This window comes from Haliotis cracherodii, unplaced genomic scaffold, assembly GCF_022045235.1.
Source record: "Haliotis cracherodii isolate W230 unplaced genomic scaffold, xgHalCrac1.p SCAF_7, whole genome shotgun sequence".
In the NCBI taxonomy this organism is placed as follows: Eukaryota; Metazoa; Mollusca; class Gastropoda; order Lepetellida; family Haliotidae; genus Haliotis; species Haliotis cracherodii.
The window spans coordinates 7,848,369-7,875,297 of NW_027266330.1; the positions used below are offsets into that span (position 1 = coordinate 7,848,369).

Sequence of the window (26,929 nt, forward strand, 5' to 3'; positions counted from 1 at the left end):
GTAATGTCGTAGGCATGACTAGGTAAATTAGTTCCACAGTGTGGATGTAGCTCAGTCGGTTAGCTGTCGGACTAACAATCCGAAGGTCGCGAGTTTGAGTCCGACGGATCCCCATAAAAACTGGTTGCTTGTCTTTGAACATGTAGCAAGGCGTGGAGTCATCCCACAGATGACATCCTTACCTTGTCAGCTTGCTGACGGGGTTAACCTCTTTGGTCATGTGGACAAACCGTTTGACCTCTGATCAGAAGGTCCGTGGTTCGAATCCCATCAAGGGACTCGGAAATTTTATGGCCGCTACATTGGCGCCCAACGTGAGGCTGAGCACGTTCATATTAAATTTGAGCAAAATAAGCCTCAGTACCCTACTATGGGGCCCGGGACGTGCCTTCTGTTGACGGGGGAGTATGTAGCAGGGCGTGGAGTCGTCCTACAGATGACATCCTTACCTTGTCAGCTTGCTGACGGGGTTAACCTCTTTGGTCATGTGGACAATCCGTTTGACCTCTGATCAGAAGGTCCGTGGTTCGAATCCCATCAAGGACTCGGAAATTTTATGGCCGCTACAAACACATGACCTACGACAGAGATCGTCCTCACGAGAAGTTGTGGTACTGTATTCTAAATGTGCTCCATATGCTGCCATTATAAAAGCTGGAATACTGTTGACTGTTGCTAAATATCAAAGAAAACATATTGTCATCACAGAGAATATCTCCTCGAGGCAAGAGAGTTAACTGACTATAAAAGTCCAGTTTCCACCCTTGCCGAACTAGGCTGGTATCATGGAGTTACATTTTGGCTGGAGTAACGAGTCTATGCATAGTCCAATCAAAATCGTGCACCAAAATCGAAATTCGGTTTGTAAACTGTCATGCAGATTGCGGTCGATTGCAGGATTTGCAAAACATGTGCACCGCCAACTCGTTGTCAGCAGATATTTTCCCAATCTTTTCATGTTTTTAATCAAGGTGTTCACGTGAATTGGTGCATTTCGCGATGTAAGACCCGTTTTATTACAATATCAATCTTGATTATCTATCAGATCACCCTGACTGGGCGCCACCATTTTGTGTGAAGCAAACGCAAGTCATACGAGAGGTGTATCCCATTGGTCCATAGGAGAGGCTTACAGGGGACAGGACATAACTGGTAATAGCCACTGGTGGCGCTATGATCGAGCCCAGTAATTCCAGTCTAGTTCAGCAAGGGTGGAAACTGGACTTTTAAAGTCAGTTAACTCTCTTGCCTCGGAAGATGCACAGACAAGTGACATGAGCGGATTCCAAATGTAATAGGTCCCAAGCTCATATGAATAAGCAACCCATCGAAAAAGGTGATCGTAGGAACAGGTGGTCAGTCTTGGACACATGGTTGATAGCGTGTCGACCCTGACAGCTTGAGTTGTTGCTCACAAAATCAATCACTGATTTGTCTGGTCCAGACCTGATTGTGTATAGGCCACCACCAAAGCTGGAATATTGCCGAGAGCCGTGTGAAACAACAAACAAAGTGATATGAGGGGTCCTTAATTACCATGTTTACTATAGAACATAATTTGTTTTTCAGGTCAATGAAAGGGAGGATAAAGTTACAGATGTACAGTTTTGACCAACCATTTCAAGCTTACCAGAAGGAATGTTTTGTTCAGGTACAGCCAGCTTAACTGCCTTTACACTCACACTGTTTTAGAAGTTTATTATTTATTATTTATTACTAGAAATATGGCTGAATAGCATGGCTCAAATATGAATGTTTCGACATGCAAATATAGAGCTACAGATAAGCCGGGTATTTGTATATAATAACCCCCCCAAAATATTCAAAACCCAATTACTTTCAATTAACATGCGTACAGAAATGCATGCATTAAATGAAGAACTCAAATATATAAAATAAGCATGCTTAAATAGAGTGAAGTGAAGTAGAACAGTTATATACATCTAAAATATTATTTCATTTATTTTAAATCTTAAAATGTTAACTAATTTTGGAAAAAAAAACAAAAGAGTGATGAATAGATGAGTGAAAAAATACCAGTTACCCGATGAAAAATGTAAAAACCAAATTAAAACAGAAACCCTAGAGTAAAAACTCAATAGCTTAAAAAGTTATCTGGAGCTCTGAAATATCATGGTTTCCTTTCCTTTGCTTGTTCGATTTCCTTCTAAAAGATTGGTGTGACACTTTCGCCATGTTGCTTTTCCACGGCTTGGAGGAAAGCCTTCCTATTCTAGTTAAGTCTTGGCATGTCAGCTTAATGTGGGAGGAAAGCCCGAAGTGATGCAGGCCTCAGACGTTTACTACCGTTGTAAAAAGCACGAGCACGGGTATGGTGCTGACAAACCTAGAAACAATTGAGGCGAACTGGGATTTGAACAAATGATCATAGGTATTTGGCGTGCCCAAGGTCCACAATTCTACACAGCAAATTGTGTCACCTTACACGACTCGGCCAGCCCTTAATGAAAAAGGCTACTTATATCCGATTTGTTTGATAATCTTTGCAATCATTTTAAAAAAAGTTGGATTTTGAGACTGCAAGTTTTGTGCATTAGACTTTGTTTTTCTGCTCAGAGGATTTGGGCGGTGGGGTAGCCTAGTGGTTAAAGTGTTCACTCGTCACGCTGAAGATCTGGGTTCGATTCCCCACATGGGCACATTGTGTGAAGCCCGTTTCTGGTGTTCCCCGCCATGCTATTGCTGGAATATGCTAAAAAGCAGCATAAAACCATACTCACTCACTCACTCCTCAGAGGATTCTGTGTATTAAATCTCTCTTATCATTACAGGACTTTATGAATGATCCTGAAGTTCTGTCAACGTTGCAGACTGTGTCCGCTACCTGTCGCTGGAGCCCTGTGGGTAGGTAATAGGTTGGCTGTCACTGCAAGTTGAAACATGCGAAGAGTATGTGTAAACGCGCTAAATTCCACACATGAAATGTTTGCTGAAAGCAGTACATACCCCAGTAAACATATCACAATTCGGCTGGTGGACCCCAGGGAGCTGGACTACACCCAAAACATGACCCTCTGTTTTTTCGTGGTATGTGTCCAGGTGCCGTTGTACAAAACAACCTTTGCGCTACGACTGTCGTATTTTAAGGTGCAGGTGTTACGATCACCTTAGCGCTAAGATCACTTTGTACAACGGCACCCGGGGATTTGTCTAGGAGGGTCATATTGAGCTTGAGGTATAGAGCAAATGTAAGCAACCCCAAATTGGAATTAATTAATCCAAAGTTAAACTTTTATCATCTATAACACATGAGGGTAATGATTTAGTTTTGCACAGGTGACTTGTGTTTCACTAATGACAGGACTGACAGGGCTCCTGATAAATGTTTTAGCTATTACGTAAGTATTTACTAACACATTATCAGAGCTGAGTATGGCCTGGTGTCTTGCCATTCGATTCGTATCACGACTGACGATACTACTGGTATCACAATACACATATAATTGTAAAAAATGATGAAATCACTGAAAAAAGATTTAAAACCTCTTTCTTTATACTTAATTGTTATGTGAAGAACTTTTATAAAGAAAAAAAATTAGACAAAACAGTTTTAAATGAAGGGATGGTTATTAAACGTAAAATTATTTGGCAGGTTTTCAGGTACCACGTCCTTGTGTTCTGCCATGCTTGCAGGTAGCGCTATGCTACTTCCGACATTACAGACAGTAACTCTATTAGATCCTGGTCTATTTATGGCACATCATGATCTCACAAGATGAGGAATAGAGTATCATGTGAACCTAAGTATCGATGATACCATAGGTACAGCCGTACAAATTATCATTCACATTGGGTATTGATAGTTGATGTTCAATTTTTTTACACACTCTGGTCCTGTCCATTGGGTAGCTTTGCACCAGTGATGGACATTTTATTTCAATAACTCTGCTTAAAATGCGGTTTCATGTGGCTTCTAATTTGTATCTGTTCAAATGCTGCCTGATGTGTATAGCATGGCACATGAACCCATACAGCAATATGCATGTCTGATTAACAATAAGCTAGATGTAACCCCCTTTGTGATGCATTATTCACTGTGCACTCAGAGATCATGTATGTGTGATATGTGATGCCTGTAAGTATAGATCTGTAAAGAGGACGCATACGCAGCTTGGAAAGGATGCATTGGCAGCGTTAGAAACTGACACTGTGATCCTTGCCAAATTGCCCAATAGTGAAGGTATCATAAGGACTAGTAGAAATTTGCCATTATTATGGGTTTTGCTATATGTTATCATTGCAAGGACTAGTGGATTAAAAATGTTTGTTTCTACTGTTGATTGGGTAATATGCAGAGAGTTGTTATACTATTGGGGTTTTACAATTTTTATGCGTATTTGTACATACGTAACTCAAAATTAATTGAGTAATGGTGATTTGATTTGTGTGTTTTACACAACCTATCATGAGCTCTGGACCAATAAAGAAAAGAAAAAGCTTCAATACTTTGTTCGACCTCATTTCAAACTGCTGTGATAAATAAATTTAATTTGAAAAAAAAGGACTTATGACGGTTCCAGTTTTGCGAAAAAAAAGGTGCTTTTTGCCTGATCTGCATGCTTTAGATAATATGGTTATAAATCCTGGATAAATACCTGAGTTCTTATGCTCTGAATGTTTCAGAGACATGTCACAATATGTTCACAGGTGATTGGGCCTGGTATGTATAAGTGCTAGTGTCAGTGATAGCATCAGTGATGCATGATTGTGTCAGTTGGCAAAAATTACAGCCATCCCAACAGATATGTTACCTGGCACAAGCAGACAGATATTTCCAACTCTGAATATTAGTTCATATACCGTCGCAATATGGCTGAAATAAGCTGATGCAACAATAAATTTTGAATCACTCACTCTCATAGAAACAATTATGTCTGATAGGCATTAGTCTCAAGCTTCAATCGTGAGAGTGGAACCTGGTTTTGTTGGTTTTACCTGGGTATGAATCCTGGTAGTGTTCTTATCTGTATCATTCCTTCCCTCCAGGTATCCCAGCCAAGTCCGTGAAGGTCAAGGCCGTTCCGTGTTCTGTTCTGTCCATGTCGTTTTTTGACCGGCTCTACGAGAACAACATCGCCAGAGAAAACGGTCATCTGCATAAATGTCTTGATGAATTCAATGAAGACTTTACAATCGCAGATGAACTTAGAAAGGTATTGATATCATTGATCCTGTCACTGAGTTTCTGAGGTCAGAATGTGTGATGATTTCCGTTATCAATAAGAATATACTCCTGTGTCTAGGCCTCTGCAAGACACCTTGCATGGAAACTATATATTTCTGCTTTAAAACAAAAAGAATTTCATTTTGCTGTTTTTACAAATCTGAAAACATATCAATTTCAGAAACACTTTTGTTGTCTATCATAGACTCAGGATGAGTAGCTGGGAGATTGCAGTGTGGAACAGGTTAAGCAATCTCAGCACTAACACTATAATAGTCTATGTTAAAGTATGGGCGGTACAATGTTTTTGTGCGAAGATTGCTTTGTGCAAGTGTCACCAGGTGTGTATGTGTCTGCTGTGTGAAGTGTCACCAAGTGTGCATGTGTCTGCTGTGTGAAGTGTCACCAAGTGTGCATGTGTCTGCTGTGTGAAGTGTCACCAGGTGTGTTTGTGTCTGCTGTGTGAAGTGTCACCAAGTGTGCATGTGTCTGCTGTGTGAAGTGTCACCAGGTGTGTATGTGTCTGCTGTGTGAAGTGTCACCAGGTGTGTTTGTGTCTGCTGTGTGAAGTGTCACCAGGTGTGTATGTGTCTGCTGTGTGAAGTGTGAAGTGTCACCAGATGTGTATGTGTCTGCTGTGTGAAGTGTCACCAGGTGTTCATGTGTCTGTTGTGTGAAGTGTGAGGTATCATCAGGTGTGCATGTGTCTGCTGTGTGAAGTGTCACCAGGTGTGTATGTGTCTGTTGTGTGAAGTGTGACCAGGTGTGTATGTGTCTGCTGTGTGAAGTATTACCAGGTGTGCATGTGTCTGCTGTGTGAAGTGTCACCAGGTGTGTATGTGTCTGCTGTCTGAAGTGTCACCAAGTGTGCATGTGTCTGCTGTGTGAAGTGTCACCAGATGTGTATGTGTCTGCTGTGTGAAGTGTCACCAGGTGTTCATGTGTCTGTTGTGTGAAATGTGAGGTATCATCAGGTGTGCATGTGTCTGCTGTGTGAAGTGTCACCAGGTGTGTATGTGTCTGTTGTGTGAAGTGTGACCAGGTGTGTATGTGTCTGCTGTGTGAAGTGTCACCAGGTGTTCATGTGTCTGCTGTGAGAAGTGTGCAGTGTCACCAGGTGTGTATGTGTCTGCTGTATGCAGTGTCCCTTGTACATTACAGGTGTTGCTGTTGGAGGATTCTGACAATTACGACACGTTCAGTGATGCGGACCGGGATGAGTTCCTGTTCCGCCTGTTCAAGCATGTGTGTCTGGGAGGCAAGTTATGTCAGTATGAGGACATGGTGGACAAGTACCTGGAGTTTACCAAGACTCTCTACAAAGACCTCATAAGGTAGGGCATCTCTGGCACTGTTACAGACTAACACAATGACAGACTGACACAAAGATTCACTGACAACAATTCACTGACAAAATGATTCACTGACACAAGTATTCACTGACACAAAAATTCAGTGACACAACGATTCACTTACAAGATTCACTGACACAATGTTTAATTGATGCAATGATTCACTGACACAACGATTCACTGACACAATGTTTAATTGATGCAATGATTCATTGGCACAACGATTCACTGACACAATGATTCACTGACACAACGATTCACTGACACAATGATTCACTGACACACCAATTCACTGACATAATGTTTAATTGATGCAATGTTACACTGACACAACCGCCTCGGTGGTCTAGTGGTAGAGCGTCCGCCCGGAGAGCGGAAGGTCCGGGGTTTCGTTCCCCGACCGCGTCATACCAAAAGATGTTAAAAGCTGGTACTTGTTGTTACCCTGTCTGGCGCTCAGCATGAAGGGGCTAAAACAAGGCCTGGTCGGATGAGAGTCAGTATTCTGTGTGCGAGTGGGGTATTCATGTTAAACTGCGGCATGGTATCTCAGTGTGCTAGCACTATAAATCGGCATCAGTCCGGACTAGTACATGCAGCCACACAAACACACACACATACATGCACGTCGCTATATAAGTGGAATAATCTTGGACGCGACGTTAAACCCCATTTCTGCTCACTACACTGACACATTAATTCACTGATGCAATGATTCACTGACAACCATGCACTGATGATTCACTGACACAATGATTCACTGACACAATGATTCACTGACACAACAATTCACTGACACAATGATTCACTGACACAAATTCACTGACATAATGTTTAATTGATGCAATGTTACACTGACACAACAATTCACTGACGCAATGATTCACTGACACAATGATTCACTGACACAACGATTCACTGACACAATGATTCACTGACATAACGATTCACTGACACTATGGTACACTGATGCAATGGTATACTGACACAATGATACACTGATTCAATGTTACACTGACACAACGATTCACTGACACAGTGATACACTGATACAATGGTACACTGACACAATGGTACATTGATTCAATGGTACACTGACACGATTCAGTGACACAATGATACACTGATACAATGGTACACTGATTCAATGGTACACTGACACAACGATTCACTGATACAATGGTACACTGGCACAACGACTCACTGACGAAATGATTCACTGACACAATGATACACTGATACAATGGTACACTGACACAATGGTACACTGACGAAAGGATTCACTGATACAATATTGCACTAATACTATGATACACTGATACATTCATAGAGAGTGGCCGGTTTGCTTCCGCAGTCTAGTGGTAGAGTGTCTGCCCGAAAAGTGGAAGGTCGGGCATTAAAAGATGGTACTTGTTGTTACCCTGCCTGGTGCTTGGCATTAAGGGGCTAAAACAAGGACCAGTCGGATGAGAGTCAGTATTCTGTGTGCGAGTGGGGTATTCATGTTAAACTGCGGCATGGTATCTCAGCGGGCTAGCACTCAAAAATCGGCATCAGTCCAGACTAGTACAAGCAGCCAGACATACACACACATGTGCATGCACGTCATTTTAAAATTGCAATAATCTTGCGATGCTAAACTCCATTTCACCTCACGGGTGTAACTCTTGCTGGAATAAGATTTCTCTCTGTTCTGGAAAGCTGTCTAAACAGATCCTGCCTATACAGAATCCTCTGTAGTTGTATTGGTCGCCCTGGAACAAGCACATCTATGTTGTATTGCATTTGCAGTGTACAGAAGAACCCAGAGACCAAGGAACTCAGCATTGTGTCCAACGTCTTCTCCATACAGGCAGAGGTCAGTCACTTTCTCCATTCCAGTTTATTGCAGGCACGTGATGTGGCATCCAAAGTCAGAATTCTGTCTTTTTGATCATTTTGATTATGATATTTTGATATCAAACATGCGTCTTTAGAGAAGTTTCTTGTTTGCCTTCCTCAGCAAAGAAGACAATTCTTTCAGTCTTTTTTATCATTCATCAATCATATGGCTGTTCATGGTCATCTTTAATTGTGAAGGTGACAGTGCTTGTTGTAAGAGGCATGTCAGCCTATCCCAATTGCTTAGATCGATGCTCATGATGTCAATCACTGGATTGTCTGGTCAAGACTCAATTATTTACAGACCCCCGTCATATAGCTGAAATATTGCTGAGTTTGGCATTAAACAACAAACAAACAAACTTTAATTGTGAAGATGTTGTCTTCCTCTTTGCATAGAGCTCTGCCAACTGTCCTGATTCGTTTGTATTTGTTACCGGTTTGTAACTGAAATACGATTTTATGTTTTCTTTCTCGGTTCATACAAATAATATGCCATTTTAGGGGGTTTGCAATATTTTATCATTATAAGGACTAGTGGACTGAAGACTGCCTCCGTGGTCTAATGGTAGAGCGTCCCCCCGGAGAGCAATATGTCCAGGGTTCAATCCCCAGCCGCGTCATACGAAAAGACGTTAAAAGATGGTACCTCTTGTTACCCTGTCTGGCGCTCAGCATTAAGGGGCTAAAACAAGGACTAGTCGGCTCGGAGTCAGTATACTGTGTCTGAGTGGGGTATTCATGTTAAAATGCGGCATCGTATCTCAGTGTGCTAGCACTATAAATCGGCATCAGTCCGGACTAGTACAAGCAGCCACACACACATGTGCATGCACATCGCTATATAAGTGCAATAATATTGGACACGACGTTAAACCCAATTTCATCTCACCTCACCTAGTGGACTGAAACTGTTAGTTTCTACCCCTGTTATTAAAGTTGATAATTTCATCGCTTAGTTTCTATTCACACAAGTAATGTGTCTTGATTGGACAGATGCAACACTATAAATAGACTTTATACCAGTCGCTAAGCAAGACACAGTCGTAGCAGATGATCTAAAGCTAAATAATGACCCTCTCCGTACCAGTGTCCATGAAAATTTAGTCCTTGTGATCTTTTTTTGTAAGGTTGAATTTCTACTAGCCCTTATGATACCTTTACTACTGGGCAGTTTGGCAAGGACTACAGGACTAGTGCCAATTTCTAACTCTGATTACTTAGTTGCAGAATCAAATGGCTGCAGTGTACTGTGCTAACTCCTTATGCAATACACACCATTTCTACCCATGTATTGATTCATGTTTTCATTCTGTATCAATTTTCAAAAAGCGCAAGAGCTACTGAGGCTAAAGATTCTTTACAGCTTATCTTGAAACATGATGCTAAGGATATTACTATTAGCATGATTTGCGTGAGCCTAAATTTCCCCTGCATGTTGATGGTCCGCACTGCACCTGGAGAATTCAGTGCAAAAACAGCACAATTTATTTTGTGACTCGAGAATCATGATATGCATTTTTTCTCTAGTGATTATATCGCTGTTCTGTTGGGATAAAAGCCCTTTAACCATTTGCTAAATATAACAGATTAAACTCGTTTGAAATCCTGTGCTTATTTGGCCCTATGTGATATAGAGGTAAGATGGCGACATCTCCCCTGAAGGAAATGGGTCCAATGTAAGGGTGTGCAGCATTATCGGTATATCAGTAAATTGAGGTTCATTCTCTCCACGATATGTATCACAATATCATTATCGGGCGGAGGGGCGGTCGGGTAGCCTAGTGGTTTAAGCGTTCGCTCGTCACACCGAAGACCCGGGTTCAATCCCCGATATGGGTACAATGTGTGAAGCCCATTTCTGGTGTCCCCCGCCTTGATATTGCTGGAATATTGCTAAAACCATACTCACTCACTCACTCATTATCGGGCGTTTTCAAATATCAATTTTTATCATGTGTTTAATGTTATATACTTGCCAAGTGCCTTCGCGGCCCCGGAGCATGCATCCGGGGCCCATAGATGGCTGCGTATTTGTAGCGGCCAAAATATGTCCGTGTCCCGTGATGGGATTCGAACCACGGACCTTCTGATCCGAGGTCGGATGCCTTGTCTACATGACCAAAGAGGTTAACCCCCGTCAGCAAGCTGACAAGGTAAGGATGTCATCTGTGGGATGACTCCACACCCTGCTACATATTTATTGACTGAGTAAACATCATGTTGTACCAGCATCTTGTTTTGTTTCATTTGTGAACGTCAGTTCACACCTTGATGTATCAGATTGCTTCTGAATTCAAAATTTAGAATTATACAATTTATCGTGATACGTATCGCAATTCGGCCTTGTACATCGCTAATTATTATGATACACTTTAAATCTCCAACAGCCATCCCTAGTCCAGGGTATTGATCACAATAGAGTGGAGATACTATACTCTGGAGAATCGAGACCTTACACATGAGGTTGGTGAATCGGGACACGTTGTGGGTAGTACATAACATTGTTTCATGAGTATCATGAGATAGTATATGGATATAAAACAATAGGATTCCAACAGGGAACAAATAATTATTATTGATGTCAAAATTGGGATTTTTTGTGTAGAGACATTTTTACACTTGAACCTTTGTATAAATGTCATTCTTTGACTCGTTAAAAGTCTTATTTGTTGTAGTTTGACTATAATATGTCACCATAAAGTTTTTGCAATTGCCTCGATAATGATTGGTCAAACTGTATAATGCATAAAAAACATTCTGGCAATAGCGATCACCGGTACAAAATTGCCTGACTTATGGTTATTATTATTTAAAATATATACATACTAAAGCTGCAACAAAATTAAAACGATATTGGAATATATTATTCCTGATAAAATAATACTAATAGTTTCAGATACAATTCTTCGAATCATTGTATCAAAATAAGTTGTATAATTGGGTAATTTTGAACCATATCACCAGTAGATTGGGAGAAAACGTGTGTACAGCTGATCGCTGTTTCCGGCTTAGTTTACGAGGAAATACACTGTAATCTTTATCTTTGCTCTTAAAACAATGCCTAGCAGAACAAGAAATACAATTTAAACACGGTAAATCATAATGTCTAATGATGTTTAATCTCAAATTTAAAGTTTGTCCAAGTTTGTTATCACCTGTTCCTGTACCTGTATTTGCTGAAAAAAAATATTCAAAATACTGAATCAGCTAGAAGGGGGTGCTTGGGTTTACGCTATACTGAACATAATGTGGTATTTTATTGAATTTGATTAAGAGATGAATTGATACGATTGAAATATGTACTTGCCTGGTAGGACAAGCATTTGTTCACTTCTTTCTCACCCTGCACCAGCGGCGACGAGTGGATGTTACGAGCTTGTGATCTGGGTGATGCCAGTGATGTTTCAAGGGAGGTTACTCTGACAAGCCAAGACACACAGCTGTGAGACAGTTCAGTTTGATGGTTGTCATGATGGTTTAGGGTTTGACGTATATTGTACAGTACCTATTTATAAGAGCCCTTCAGCAAAATATGATACATCCCTGAGACCGATCTTGTCCACTCCCCACCCCCACCCCTGGCGTCACTCCCACCCCTGGCATCACCCCCATCCCTGGCGTCACTCCCATCCCTGGCGTCACTCCCACCCCTGGCATCACCCCCATCCCTGGCGTCACTCCCATCCCTGACGTCACTCCCATCCCTGCCGTCACTCCCATCCCTGGCGTCATCCCCATCCCTGGCTTCACTCCCACCCCTGGCATCACCCCCATCCCTGGCATCACTCCCACCCCTGGCATCACCCCCACCCCTGGCATCACTCCCATCCCTGGCATCACTCCCATCCCTGGCATCACTCCCACCCCTGGCATCACCCCCACCCCTGGCATCACTCCCACCCCTGGCATCACTCCCATCCCTGGCGTCACTCCCATCCCTGGCGTCACTCCCATCCCTGGCGTCATCCCCATCCCTGGCTTCACTCCCACCCCTGGCATCACCCCCACCCCTGGCATCACCCCCATCCCTGGCATCACCCCCACCCCTGGCATCACCCCCATCCCTGGCATCACTCCCACCCCTGGCATCACCCCCATCCCTGGCATCACTCCCATCCCTGGCATCACTCCCACCCCTGGCATCACCCCCACCCCTGGCATCACCCCCATCCCTGGCATCACTCCCACCCCTGGCATCACCCCCACCCCTGGCATCACCCCCACCCCTGGCATCACCCCCATCCCTGGCATCACTCCCACCCCTGGCATCACCCCCACCCCTGGCGTCACCCCCATCCCTGGCGTCACTCCCATCCCTGGCGTCATCCCCCATCCCTGGCATCACTCCCACCCCTGCCGTCACTCCCACCCCTGGCATCACCCCTATCCCTGGTGTCACTCCCACCCCTGGCATCACCCCCATCCCTGGCATCACTCCCATCCCTGGCATCACTCCCACCCCTGGCATCACCCCCACCCCTGGCATCACCCCCATCCCTGGCATCACTCCCACCCCTGGCATCACCCCCACCCCTGGCATCACCCCCACCCCTGGCATCACTCCCACCCCTGGCATCACCCCCACCCCTGCCGTCACCCCCCATCCCTGGCGTCACTCCCATCCCTGGCGTCATCCCCCATCCCTGGCATCACTCCCACCCCTGCCGTCACTCCCACCCCTGGCATCACCCCTATCCCTGGCGTCTCTCCCACCCCTGGCATCACCCCCATCCCTGGCATCACCCCCACCCCTGGCATCACCCCCACCCCTGGCATCACTCCCATCCCTGGCATCACTCCCACCCCTGGCATCACCCCTATCCCTGGCATCACTCCCACCCCTGGCATCACCCCCATCCCTGGCATCACTCCCATCCCTGGCATCACTCCCACCCCTGGCATCACCCCCACCCCTGGCATCACCCCCATCCCTGGCATCACTCCCACCCCTGGCATCACCCCCACCCCTGGCATCACCCCCACCCCTGGCATCACCCCCATCCCTGGCATCACTCCCACCCCTGGCATCACCCCCACCCCTGGCGTCACCCCCATCCCTGGCGTCACTCCCATCCCTGGCGTCATCCCCCATCCCTGGCATCACTCCCACCCCTGCCGTCACTCCCACCCCTGGCGTCACTCCCACCCCTGGCATCACTCCCACCCCTGGCATCACTCCCATCCCTGGCATCACTCCCACCCCTGGCATCACCCCCATCCCTGGCATCACTCCCACCCCTGCCGTCACTCCCACCCCTGGCATCACTCCCACCCCTGGCATCACTCCCACCCCTGGCATCACTCCCACCCCTGGCATCACTCCCATCCCTGGCGTCACTCCCACCCCTGGCATCACTCCCACCCCTGGCGTCACTCCCATCCCTGGCGTCACTCCCACCCTAATCCCATTAAAATCAGACCTTAGTTCTCGCTACCGCTAAACAAAGATCTGAAGACATCACATTAGGGTTCACGTCAGAACAATCTTTTATCCGACCAATCAGAGCGTCGCTTAGCAGATTATGAAAGTGACTGTCGGAATATGATTTCTCATCATGCAACCTCGAAATCTTTATTCCGAACGATAGTTTCGCGTTTAACGACTGAATCCAGACAATCTAGCCTAACTATTAGCCATTCAAGAATGTTCTTTTGTTCAGGTTGCAAATTTGTAGTCGAGAATTTGTCAAAATATGTTTCGAATCATAGTCGCCAATTTGAAATCAGTGCTGTAAAGCACAAGAAAGCTGCCTTCTGATTGGTCATTCCATTGGTCGGTCAAAGTTTGCCCAAGGTCAGTCTGACGTGACCCGTAATGGGATGTCCTCAGATCTTTCTTTAGCGGTAGCGAGGGCTAAGATCTGATTTTAATGAGATTGCTCCCACCCCTACAATAAATGACCAGACCCTTAAAATAAAGGGCGATCCTTGGGGCCTTTGAGTGTATGATTAATGTATTTGAATCTGGGTCTCCCCAAGTCTTTAGCATTTACCTTGGGAGACCAAGATTACGAGGACTTTAACTTTTGTATCCTGGGTAGAATAGGCCTTGAGCAAGCCATGCTTGCCATATAAGGTGAAAAGGTGTCGTAGAAGGCGACTAACGGGATCGGGTGGTCAGGCTCGCTGATTGGTTTGATGCATATCATAGTATCCAAATTGCATGGATCGATGCTCTTGATATCAATCACTGGATTGTGTGGTCCAGACCTGATTATTTACGGACTGCCGTCATATAGCTGGAATATTGCTGAGTGTGATGTTAAACAACAAACAAAACAAAAAAACAAAAAAAACTTCAACTTTATGACAATGACCCCTTGACTTTCATGCTTAACTTTGCATACTGAAATAGAAAAATAGTAACATGAAATAGTGGTGGAATCTCTCATGCTTGTGTTAACTTTACTTCGCTTGCATTGAAGATGTTTTTGCTCACTGTGATTGACCCCAGTAGGGATATCTGTACTCAACACGCAAACAAATGACAATGGACGCAAATAATTTCCACTGTCCCACTGGATGCAAAAGTTTGTGGATGTTGGAATGATTGAAACTAATTACTTTGAAGCATGTGTGTAAGATTTAGCTGATGTCTTTGTTCTGATAAATATAGTCACTGTTAGATTTTCTTCACTCAAGCACGATGTCTCCTGCTTGAGAAATCCATGCAATTTGGATACTATGATATGCATCAAACCAATCAGCGAGCCTGACCACCGGATCCCGTTAGTCACACATATCGTATATGACCGCGTATAAGCTGAATTTTGAGGACCAGAAAAAAGATTCTGTAGAAAGGGGTCGGCTTATCCACGGGATACACTTTCATGATAGTATTTTTCAGATCATGATCTGTCAGAAACATCGCCTGAATGACGGTCCGATAGATTACAACTTCCCGAAAGTTTGGAAGTTGCCACGACTAGAGCCATTATTGTTATAAATTATCAATAAAGTTATTATTATACACCAATGTTGTCATTATTAAAAAAATGTTATGCATGTTACTACTTCCGATAATAAGTTTTCAATTGAATGTTCAAAGTTTATCGTTCTTCGTAAACTCCACAATCTTTACATGTAAAAATATATGTAATTCACAGCTATAATATATAATCCCCAGATAAAATCGCCAATAGCTATTACGTATGTTTTGCAAAGTTCATAAATTGATAGTGAACAAGTGTCTACCTTTATTGAAAGAGCCAAATAAACAACTGTATCGGCAAGTCAGTATTTAATTTGCTGGTAGTACAGTGGTCACCCTGGGAACTATATGTAACGCCTGGACAGTGGTAGAAACTTAACATTTTTAGTCCACTTGGCCTTATAATGATAAGATATAGAAAAACCATTAAAATGGCAAATTTCTACTAGTGCTTATGATGGGTCCTACTATTTAACGTCCGGAAACGTCCGGGAGGTTTCATCAGACATCCGGAAACGTCCGGGAGGTTTCATCAGGCGTCTGGGAATTTAAAAATACAGGCATTTCCCCAGGCATTTGGGGAGCTAACTGACTATAAAGTTAAGTTTCTACTCTTGCCGGACTAGGCTGGAATTCTGAAATCGACATTTGGTACGTAAACTACAGATTTTGGTTGATTGCAGGATTTGCAAAGCATTTGTACCGTCAAGTTAGCGTCGACAGATATATATTTTCCAAATCTTTTCATGTTTTTAGTTGAGGTGCTCATGTGATTTGATGCACTTCACGAAGACCTGTTTTAATACAATATAGATCATATCTAGATTATCGATCAGATCGTCTATGCTTAGCGGTGCCATTTTGTTTTAAGCAAATGCAAATGATATGAGAGGTGGAATCTGATTGGTCAATAGGAGGGACATAGAATGGATCGATATAATTCATAATAGCCACTGGTGGTGCTACGATCGAGCCTGGAAATTCCAGCCTAGTTCGGCAAGGGTAGAAACTGGACTTTTACAGTCAGTTGACTCCCTTGCCTCAGGAAGATGTTATAATGAAAGTTTTTGTAAGTGTGTTGCTTTGGGAAGGTATCAGCTGATGGACTAGTAATCAACTCAACCACGACCTATGTGGCTGTCTGGCAAGTGGGGTGTCTGACAAGTGGGGTGTCTGGCAAGTGGGGTGTCTGACAAATGTGGTGTCTGACAAGTGGGGTGTCTGACAAGTGGGGTGTCTGACAAGTGGGGTGTCTGACAAGTTGGGTGTCTGACAAGTGGGGTGTCTGACAAATGGGGTGTCTGACAAGTGGGGTGTCTGACAAATGGGGTGTCTGACAAATGGGGTGTCGGACAAGTGGGGTGTCTGACATATGGGGTGTCTGACAAGTGGGGTGTCTGACAAGTGGGGTGTCTGACAAATGGGGTGTCTGACAAGTGGGGTGTCTGACAAGTGGGGTGACACCATGAGGTGTCTGACAAGTGGGTGTCTGACAAATGGGGTGTCTGACAAATGGGGTGTCTGACAAGTGGTGTGTCTGACAAGTGGTGTGTTTGACAAGTAGGGTGTCTGACAAATGGGGTGTCTGACAAGTGGGGTGTCTGACAAGTGGGGTGACACCATGAGGAGTAAGAAGATTCTGTGGATAACAACTTCTGGTTTTTGCATCTAGCGACATTTCAATGTAGATTCTTACACCATTATCATGTTGACCTAACCCTAACTTGCAATATACCAGAAGTTGTTGTCCATAAAGTTTGACATTTTCGTACTTATTCCCCAACTTCAAGAATGCCCATCAAAAAGTTACAATGAGGCAATGTGGCGAAACAACGGCCTGCCCGCCTGCCCATGGCTGGGAACTTTTCAGATGGCTGCATGAAATTTTCCTCCACCTGCTACAGGCGACACTTATGGGTCACCTGCCTGACTGTCTTGTTGGGTCCATTTCAAACACTGACGAGGAGTACCATCATCAGTATTCGATAACAGTCATTGTGACATTTATTGAAAAATATCATGCTACACTAACAGTTGGGGGCGAAGTCATCACAGATTTTCCCGATACTGATTTTTTTGGCTTCTCAATATCGTGTGACTCTTGTTTGTGCGTGTCACAAAGGTAGTATCATGTCCAACCTTTGTCAAAACCTTAATGTCAATATTGACAGATTTAGGTGCTCGCTAGATTCAAACATAATGGCGGAAAGCAAGGATCCAAGGTAACAGTCCCTTAATTCCTGAAACTGCACTTTAGACGAGTATAAGCATTTCAAGTGTTCACCTAGTTATGGCAGTGCCATTGAAAAATGAGTAAATAGTCATGAGGTCACATTTGAATATCCTCACTGAAAAACAATCTATTACGAACAAAATGTTTGAAACTAAACATTATGGGTCCTTGTCATAAGCTTATTGTTATAATTTGAAATATTGATAGGGGTCGCCAGACACAAATACTGTGGACGAAAACTTCAAGGAGACCTGGACACCGCTTCACAATTTGAAAGCTAAACAAAAGAAAAGTCTGGAATGTTTAATAGATGAGCGAGATTGTATGGCAGTTTTACTTTTATTTCTGTTTAATTTTTTTTTTAACAATCTTTAAATATTCTGTGTGTCGAACACACGACCCCAGCATTGAAATGCTACAATACTTAAGAACAACATGGCTACATTGAATTTATTGCAAACAAAATTTGGTTACATACCAGTTTGAACAACCAAACAAAACCACCGCCCTCACAATATTTTCAAAAGCCATTGCCTGAGAACCAATTCTAATATTTTTTAAAGCCTTAATTGAAATCACTGTCATCAGCTAGTTCTTTGCAATAACAACTGTTAGATTAAATACCATGGTTATTCAGGTTAGTGTTCTGCATATAGATGTCTGTGGTAGATAACAGGTTGGAGTGATACATCAGCTAGTACCTTGTGCTGAGATCAGCTGACAGATCAGATGAACGTACGGCATAACTCCTCTTGTAGAGCTATAGGGTTTGTGATGACAATCTGTGTGATATTGATCTGCTGAATCAGCATCAGCCATGCTCGACACACTGCACGAAGTGATCTCAACATTAACACCATCGTAGTCCCCTCCTCTGATATAACTTCACATTCGCTGTTGACACTGATGCTGTTTTGTGTTAATGGGCACTTTGTCTGCTGCGTGAGAGCATTATCTCGAGAGATTCATTTTCTTCTCAGAACTCTGAGTAATGGTAACATTATTGTTAAGAATAAGACATTTTCTCCTTCCCCCTTTGAGGACATCTTCAACATAGGTTGATTGCTTCAGGCGAATGGATGCATGCTTGTATTTTCCATTACTGGTCTTGTTTTTCAAGGGATCAGAAACCCGGGTTGATTCGGGTTGGAATAGGTCTTTAGCAACCCATGCTTGCCGTAAAAGGTGACAATGCTTGTCGTAAGAGGCAACGAACAGGTTCCCATCATATCCCAATTGCATGGATCAATTTTTATGATATCAATCGCTGGATTATCTGGTCCAGACTTGATTATTTACGGGCCGCCCTCAAATAGTTGGAATATTGCTGAGTGCAGCGTTAACCAACAAACTGTCTAATATCTGTGATATAAACAAGAAAAGATGTCTGTAAATTTTCGTTCTTCGCATGGGGACCTTTTTCAATCACTAACATATTGGTATAGATGTTGGTGGAGGGGGCACTTTTTTGGAACAGGGCACTCAATAGTGAGAATAGGATAATAGATTCACATGTTTTCAACAGTATCATCAGGTAAGCAGGGTTTCTTGCACTGTTTGGAATAAAGTGAAGATCCGTGGTAGAATAGGTCTTCAGCAACCCATGCTTGCCGTAAAAGGCGACTATGCTTGTCGTAAAAGGCGACTAATGGCATCGGGTGGTCAGGCTCGCTGACTTGGTTGATGCATGTCATCGATCCCAATTGCATGGATCGAAGCTCATGATATCAATCACTGGATTGTCTGGTCCAAACTCCATTTTTTACAGACCACCGTCATATAGCTGGAATATTGCAGAGTGCTGCGTTGAACAACAAACCAACCAACCAATCAACGTAAATATACCCGGTGTATATATCAAACAGTGTTCCAAAATAATAACTATAAGGGGTCCTGGGGTCCTGTGTTTTTTAATCTAGGGATCCCTAAATTGTCAGTTGTTTACATTCAGGTCATGACAACAACACCTTGCCTTTTATGCTTACTTTCGAACATTGAAATGGGCCTAGATTAACAGGGCTTTTCTGTTTACAAACTTTCGCACAAGTCTGCAACTTCCCCACCGTTGCCCCAAGTCTGTGTCTTGTAAAATTCTGTTTGGTCTTGTAAGTATGGCACATTAAATAATAGTCCATTTGATAACACTAAGATACACTAAAAATGATGCTGAGAGCCAAGGTGGCAGACTCGAGCATTTTTGGTACAGACTGTCTCAGATTCCGCAACCCCCCTCCTGTGTTCATAAGCCTATTGTTAGCACAAGGAGATAAGTTATTCATGTCACCATAGTTTCAGGTATGGATTGAGTGAGTGAGTGATTATTGCTTAATACTGCATCAGCAATTTTGCAGCTATTTGCGGCTTCAGACATGGAACTAGGAATGTTGGTTTTATCATATTTTCCTCTAAAACATGGTAACATGGTATATATCATTCAGTTGTCCACTGATTTAAGGAAATGGTGGATATGTTTTATCAGTTAGCACACTCACATGTTCTGATTAATTTAATTTGATTTAATTTAATCTAATTTAATTCAATTTGATTTGGTTTGATTTGATTTGATTTGATTTGATTTGATTTGATTTGATTTGATTTGATTTGATTTGATTTAATTTAAATTAATTAAAATAAAGTTAACTTAAATTAATTTAATCAATTTTATCACCTTGAATTTTGCTAAGAGGCCTTGTGGTGAACGCTTAGAAGTATTCGTTGCAAATTGGAAATTTCAGTTGGCATGGTGATCATATTATTCCTATCTTTGAGACAGTTTGTTATGCCTGATGTGTAACAGATATATCTGGACCTTGGACACTTAACAGCAGCTTATCTTACAAGTAACAGATAACATCAGCTCCTGATGTGTCATATGATACACTGGGCGGTCGGGTAGCCTTGAGGTTAAAGCGTTTGTTCGTTACGCTGAAGACCTGGGTTCGATTCCAGATATGGGTACATTGTGTGAAGCCCATTTTCTGGTGTCCCCCGCCGGGATATTGCTGGAATATTGCTAAAAGCGGCGTAAAAACATACTCACATACTCATATGATACACTAGATGTCAAAGATTTGTCAAACCCGATGTGTAACAGATCTGTCTGGCCCTTGTGCATCCTGTGATACACGAAGTGTCAACAATTAGTCATATCAGATATTTATTGGATGTCATCGGCCTTTTCTGTTTCATATTACACACTTAAGATGTCCACAATTTGTCATCCTGTGGTTACAGTTATCCAAGGCTCCATGCACATCAGACACAAAGTTGTCAACAATGTGTCATAGTCTGGTTACAGTTATCAAAGGTTCCATGCACATCAGACACAATGTTGTCAACAATGTGTCATAGTCTGGTTACAGTTATCAAAGGCTCCATACATATCAGACACAAAGTTGTCAACAATGTGTCATCCTGTGGTTACAGTTATCAAAGGCTCCATGCATATCAGACACAAAGTTGTCAACAATGTGTCATAGTCTGGTTACAGTTATCAAAGGCTCCATACATATCAGACACAATGTTGTCAACAATGTGTCATAGTCTGGTTACAGTTATCAAAGGCTCCATACATATCAGACACAATGTTGTCAACAATGTGTCATAGTCTGGTTACAGTTATCAAAGGCTCCATGCATATCAGACACAAAGTTGTCAACAAGTGTCATAGTCTGGTTACAGTTATCAAAGGCTCCATGCACATCAGACACAAAGTTGTCAACAATATGTCATAGTCTGGTTACAGTTATCAAAGGCTCCATGCACATCAGACACAAAGTTGTCAACAAGTGTCATAGTCTGGTTACAGTTATCAAAGGCTCCATGCATATCAGACACAATGTTGTTAACAATGTGTGATCCTGTGGTTACAGTTATCAAAGGCTCCATACATATCCGACACAAAGTTGTCAACAATGTTTCATCCTGTGGTTACAGTTATCAAAGGCTCCATGCACATCAGACACAAAGTTGTCAACAAGTGTCATAGTTTGGTTACAGTTATCAAAGGCTCCATGCACATCAGACACAAAGTTGTCAACAAGTGTCATAGTCTGGTTACAGTTATCAAAGGTTCCATGCACATCAGACACAAAGTTGTCAACAAGTGTCATAGTCTGGTTACAGTTATCAAAGGTTCCATGCACATCAGACACAAAGTTGTCAACAAGTGTCATAGTCTGGTTACAGTTATCAAAGGCTCCATGCACATCAGACACAATGTTATCAACAATGTGTCATCCTGTAGTTACAGTTATCAAAGGCTCCATGCACATCAGACACAAAGTTGTCAACAAGTGTCATAGTCTGGTTACAGTTATCAAAGGCTCCATGCACATCAGACACAATGTTGTTGCCAACATTTGTCAGCTTCTGTGTGGGACATCAAGTTGTCAACACTTTTCCGACTATTGTAACATATGTTGTGTAAACATGAAACTGTCTGTATATCTATCCACATGTACAAGTCATTCACTTGAAGGGGCAAAATGAAGCCCTGTAATGGCATTAGAAACAATGAAGTTTTTATCTATAAACGTTTCTTGTCTTCATAACTATGTTACATATACAGCTGCATGCATGTGAGACACTTTTGTCATGGGACACTAGCTGCCAACACTGTTTTACTGTCTAGCAGAGTTGATCTGCTACTGAAGATGAAATTCAAGTTGTCATCAATTTGTCATCCCAGCGGTGTACCACATATCAGCCATGGGACACTAGCTGTCAGCATTCTGTCTGACTGTGTTGCAGTTATGATCAACTTCATTCATATGAAACAGATGGCAACAGTTTTTCATCCCAACTGTGTACCACATATCAGCTGTTTGATGGACGCTATCTGTCTGAATGTGCTGCAAGTTGATTGTCTGCTCCGCATGCATGTGAAACACTTGTCAACATTTTGTCATCTCAACACATAGTCTGCTTGCATATTGGACACGAGCTGTTGACGATTCGTCTTAGTGTCTTGCAGAGTTGACCGGCTCAGTGCAGCTGAAAAAGGGTCTTTCAACAGTTTGTCATCTCAACTTTGTACCACACAGATGCTTGACGGACACAAGCTGTCAACGTTCCAAGGCCGTAGTTAACTTCTTTTGACAGGGGGGTCAAATATTTGTACAAGTATCACTTGTCTCAAACTTGTATTTTCACAATTCAAATAAAACTGTTTTCTATAATAAATCCAGGGGGGCCAACTGTCCCCCCTGCCCCCCCAGCTGGCTACAGCACTGACATTCTGTCTGACCGTGTTGCAGTTATAATCAGCTCTATGCAGATGAAACAAATGTCAACAATTTGTAATCCCAAAAGTGTATCACATCTCAGCTGCTTTTGTATGGGACACTAGCTGTCTAGCTTACTGCTTTGCAGTTATAATTAGTTACTTACACATGAAACATGAGTTATCAACAATTGTCATACAAGCTGTGTAACCGATGTCATCGGTTCCTCATGTGAGAGTCTCATCGGTAATGCTTCAAACTCATACATATCTCGATTATCCCTCCGAGACTGTCGTACCCCACAACAGTACTGTTGTTTTAACAACACAGCACAACGGCACCACAACAAGTTCAACAAACACAGCTTCAATGTCCACCCTGCCCCTATGTCAGTTTCATCCGTGTCCTTTGTCGAACACTCCCGGAACTCCGGTGCATGGAGAATGTGCTCCCTTCGTCTGTACCCGGGAAGCTTCTTGTCTCGATGTTGGATATAAAACAAGGACATGCTCAACATTATGTACATAATTGATGATAAAAACATCAGTGGTAGAGAAACGGGGTAATATTTGAATTTAATGTTGGTGAGGGATTGTATAATAATACTGGAACATGCTTGCATATTTTTGTGCGGGAGTGGGTCTGAAAAAAGGGAAATGATTTCTGTGCAGGTTTGTGTTAGAAGGGTGTAAATACTGGAACAAGTTCGGAAGTTGTTGTCAACAGTGTATGTTGTGTTGCTGACTGTGTTATTCATAACGACATCAATGTCACCAGCACATGATGAAAGTGTGTTGTTCAAATCAGTCTCGATTTGACCAAAGTCCTGATTTAACTGTGTAATGTGAAGATATATGGAAACACCAACGTCACAAATTCCGAGAAATATCAAAATCACTGAAGTTGCTTTCCGTCCCAGACATCCAAACCCAAGGACTGTCACCAACAGAACTAGTGACGCCATATAGGCTGGGATACCTTGACCTATGCAAGGGTCAACGGAAAGGTCAAGGGTCAACACAAGGTCGCGAGCACTTCTTCGACAAACGAGCATGAAAATGACGGTACAGGTTATCTGGGAAGCACTGAGTAGAACTAGCAGGGAGAACACCATGCGTGTAGCATAGGTCAGAAAACAGGGATTGTTGCAGCATCCCTTCTTCTTCATTATCAGTGTTGCATAGTAACTCCAGGTGAAGAAATACAAACTGTGCGCTGGCCAGTATCACAGAAATGCCACATGGGAAGTGGGCCTCACATTTAAATACGTTTTCACATAACAAACCGTGACCTTGAATTAATCTTATTTTCCATGTCGTTTTGGTTCCATTGAAGATGCTGAGTTCACAACAAAGCCAACTGGAAATAGAACATTATCCTTGAGACGTACTTGCCACTGGAAAGCACTGAAATCCTTCCATTCATATTCTTGTAAGTGTCAGTTATATTTAGAATGTAATCATCATTGTGCTTGAGTTGAAAGAAAAGAGAGTGTCAGACGAGGAGATGGCTGTGATTGCATCCTTTCTGAATTTTATGTCTCAGTCATCTGCATAGTCAATCCTGACTGCAGTGCTGTGAAGCTTATGTGTCATGGAAGCCAGGCAGATAATGCACTTGGATTTGCATTTCAGCTAATATTGATAGATGCCAGTTGCTGGGAATCAATAACTCTGATTGACTCAAGCCTCTCTCTTGTACATACCACAGACCACAATACACCCTTCAAACTTCATCATGGCAAACTGATTGATTAGAAGTTCTTTCAATCCCGGGCAGAATTTCTAGATTGTTCCGACCACTGAAACCACACCTTGTTGCTGGGATCCTGCTGTGATAATTGGATTAAAACACCCTTTGGAAATAAATAATTAAGCGCAGGAATCTTGTGGGTATGACTCCATTGTGGTTGGATTGCCTTGGGATGTGATGGTGTAAGAAATGGGGCATATGTCTCCTATGTTGATGTGAGGCACTGGTGTCTTGTGTTGGTGTGAGGCACTGGTGTCCTGTGTTGGTGTGAGACACTGGTGTCTTGTGTTGGTGTGAGACACTGGTGTCTTGTGTTGGTGTGAGGCACTGGTGTCCTGTGTTGATGTGAGGCACTGGTGTCTTGTGTTGGTGTGAGGCACTGGTGTCTTGTGTTGGTGTGAGGCACTGGTGTCTTGTGTTGGTGTGAGACACTGGTGTCTTGTGTTGGTGTGAGGCACTGGTGTCCTGTGTTGTTGTGAGACACTGGTGTCTTGTGTTGGTGTGAGGCACTGGTGTCCTGTGTTGGTGTGAGGCACTGGTGTCTTGTGTTGGTGTGAGGCACTGGTGTCTTGTGTTGGTGTGAGGCACTGGTGTCCTGTGTTGGTGTGAGGCACTTGTGTCTTGTGTTGGTGTGAGGCACTGGTGTCCTGTGTTGGTGTGAGGCACTGGTGTCCTGTGTTGGTGTGAGGCACTGGTGTCCTGTGTTGGTGTGAGGCACTGGAGTCCTGTGTTGGTGTAAGGCACTGGTGTCCTGTGTTGGTGTGAGGCACTGGTGTCCTGTGCTGGTGTGAGGCACTAGTTTCCTTCGTTTGATGTTCTGCGGTTGGTCAACATCTTGAAAGATCCTGAATGATCACGATGTGGTAATTAGGCCTGTTAATCATGTATATTCATGATTGATTAAATTTGCAATCAGGTAAACAATCTTGAGGTAATGAGGTCTCCATGGTGAAGTCATTCCACTGATTTCAGTGTTAGGGCCGCTGCATCCCCTGAAACAAATTCATCATGTGTTAATGGTATATCCCAGTTATGGATGAGGGTGGCAGGCTGCTATTAATAATAATCATCTATTTATGTAGTTCAAGCTAGGCTGCTCTCTGGCACTTTACATAATCCTGGTCAATGGATCAGTTTGGACTCAATTTTCATTATCATCTCCCTGGGGAGTATACAACCCAAGCTGTCTGTGAGCTGCGAGAAGGTGAATGGTCTCATTTACCATCATCAGTATTCTAACACAGTCACACAGTCACCCATCCACTTACTTTCTGCGACCAACGCTACCTATCTTCACCTGATGAGTGACTTGTGCGGGGCATGTGCAGCTACAATACCACACTATAGGGTAGGGACTAGTCCAAATTTACCAGGGTACCAACGCCCTATTACCCGACCCTACACAGACACTCGCTGCAGGTCTCAAGAGATAAGTACAGAATGTCCGATTGGGAAACATTTGACCGTACTCCTGTCAAAATGTATTTAGATACAGGTATAAAATGATCTGGTCATGCAAAAACTGAAATTGACTGAAGTTTTATCTTTATGCAAACATAAAGTCAAAAGGAATGTGTGTACTGTCGGAAAGAAATGTGAACATTTGTCACTTATAGTGTAACCATAGAGTTCTAGATAATTTTGGCCATTAAACAATATAATCAGGTGACTAACCACGGGTCCGGGTAGTACTGTGGGTACCCGGGTCCTACTCAGTACCCACCCGACCCGAGTACCCGAGTTACCCGTCCAGGCCCTACCACACTATCTGCAATATAGCTTCAGAAAAAGAATATTCAGGGTGTCCCTTTCTACCACTTGCTCTATATCTTGGCTGATATCCTTGGCCTTGGCCTTATCCTTATATATATAAGGGTATGTAGCGCTAGATCAATATGTGTGACTTCATGTTTACACTGACATCCATACAACAGCCAGATGTATCACGGAATAAAATAGTTACCCCAAAAGAGAGGTGACATGAGCCTGTGTATTCTTAACTTGCTCTACAGGAACATCTGTTGTAGTTTCTTTACAAGACAATCTTCCCGAGGCAAGAGAGTTAACTGAGAGTTAAGAGTCCAGTTAACATACTAGTTTGAACAAGAGAAAAAAAACAAAAAAACAACCATCGCCCGCACTATATTTTCAAAAGTAATTGCCTGAGAAACAATTCTTTTTTCTTTTTTTTAAAGCCTTATTGTTTTCAGAATAATCTGAAAGCATTTTTTTTTTAAAATGTCTCAGCTCAGCTGTTGGCTACATTTCTGTTGCTGTTCGAAATAAGAAGAAATCACATGTAGCCGAAGGTCTGATTCATTGACAGCTGTCATGCAACTACCTGGCGTAAATATTGATAGAGATTCA

The 26,929-nt window shown here is 42.9% G+C and overlaps 2 protein-coding genes across 3 annotated transcripts in view; one reads left to right on the plus strand and one right to left on the minus strand.

Annotated features, from left to right (window-relative positions):
• The window catches only part of LOC139447395 (cilia- and flagella-associated protein 300-like), a 60,827-nt gene that overhangs the window by 15,301 nt on the left and 18,597 nt on the right, over positions 1 to 26,929 (plus strand). For both annotated transcript variants that reach the window (XM_071228724.1, XM_071228723.1), the window contains exons 2-6: positions 1,570 to 1,651; positions 2,793 to 2,865; positions 5,008 to 5,174; positions 6,347 to 6,519; positions 8,329 to 8,395. In XM_071228724.1, coding sequence (XP_071084825.1) covers positions 1,570 to 1,651; positions 2,793 to 2,865; positions 5,008 to 5,174; positions 6,347 to 6,519; positions 8,329 to 8,395 — 562 coding nt within the window. The remainder of the gene's footprint in view (positions 1 to 1,569; positions 1,652 to 2,792; positions 2,866 to 5,007; positions 5,175 to 6,346; positions 6,520 to 8,328; positions 8,396 to 26,929) is intronic.
• On the minus strand, positions 20,813 to 24,505 carry LOC139447632 (uncharacterized). Its single transcript, XM_071229044.1, has one exon. It carries the CDS (start codon positions 23,976 to 23,978, stop codon positions 23,004 to 23,006), a length of 975 nt encoding a protein of 324 aa, XP_071085145.1. The 5' UTR covers positions 23,979 to 24,505; the 3' UTR covers positions 20,813 to 23,003.

What these genes read in the sequence shown, in the direction of transcription:
- LOC139447632 (XM_071229044.1), bottom strand. Translation starts at nt 23,978, where the DNA reads ATGAAGAAGAAGGGATGCTGCAACAATCCCTGTTTTCTGACCTATGCT.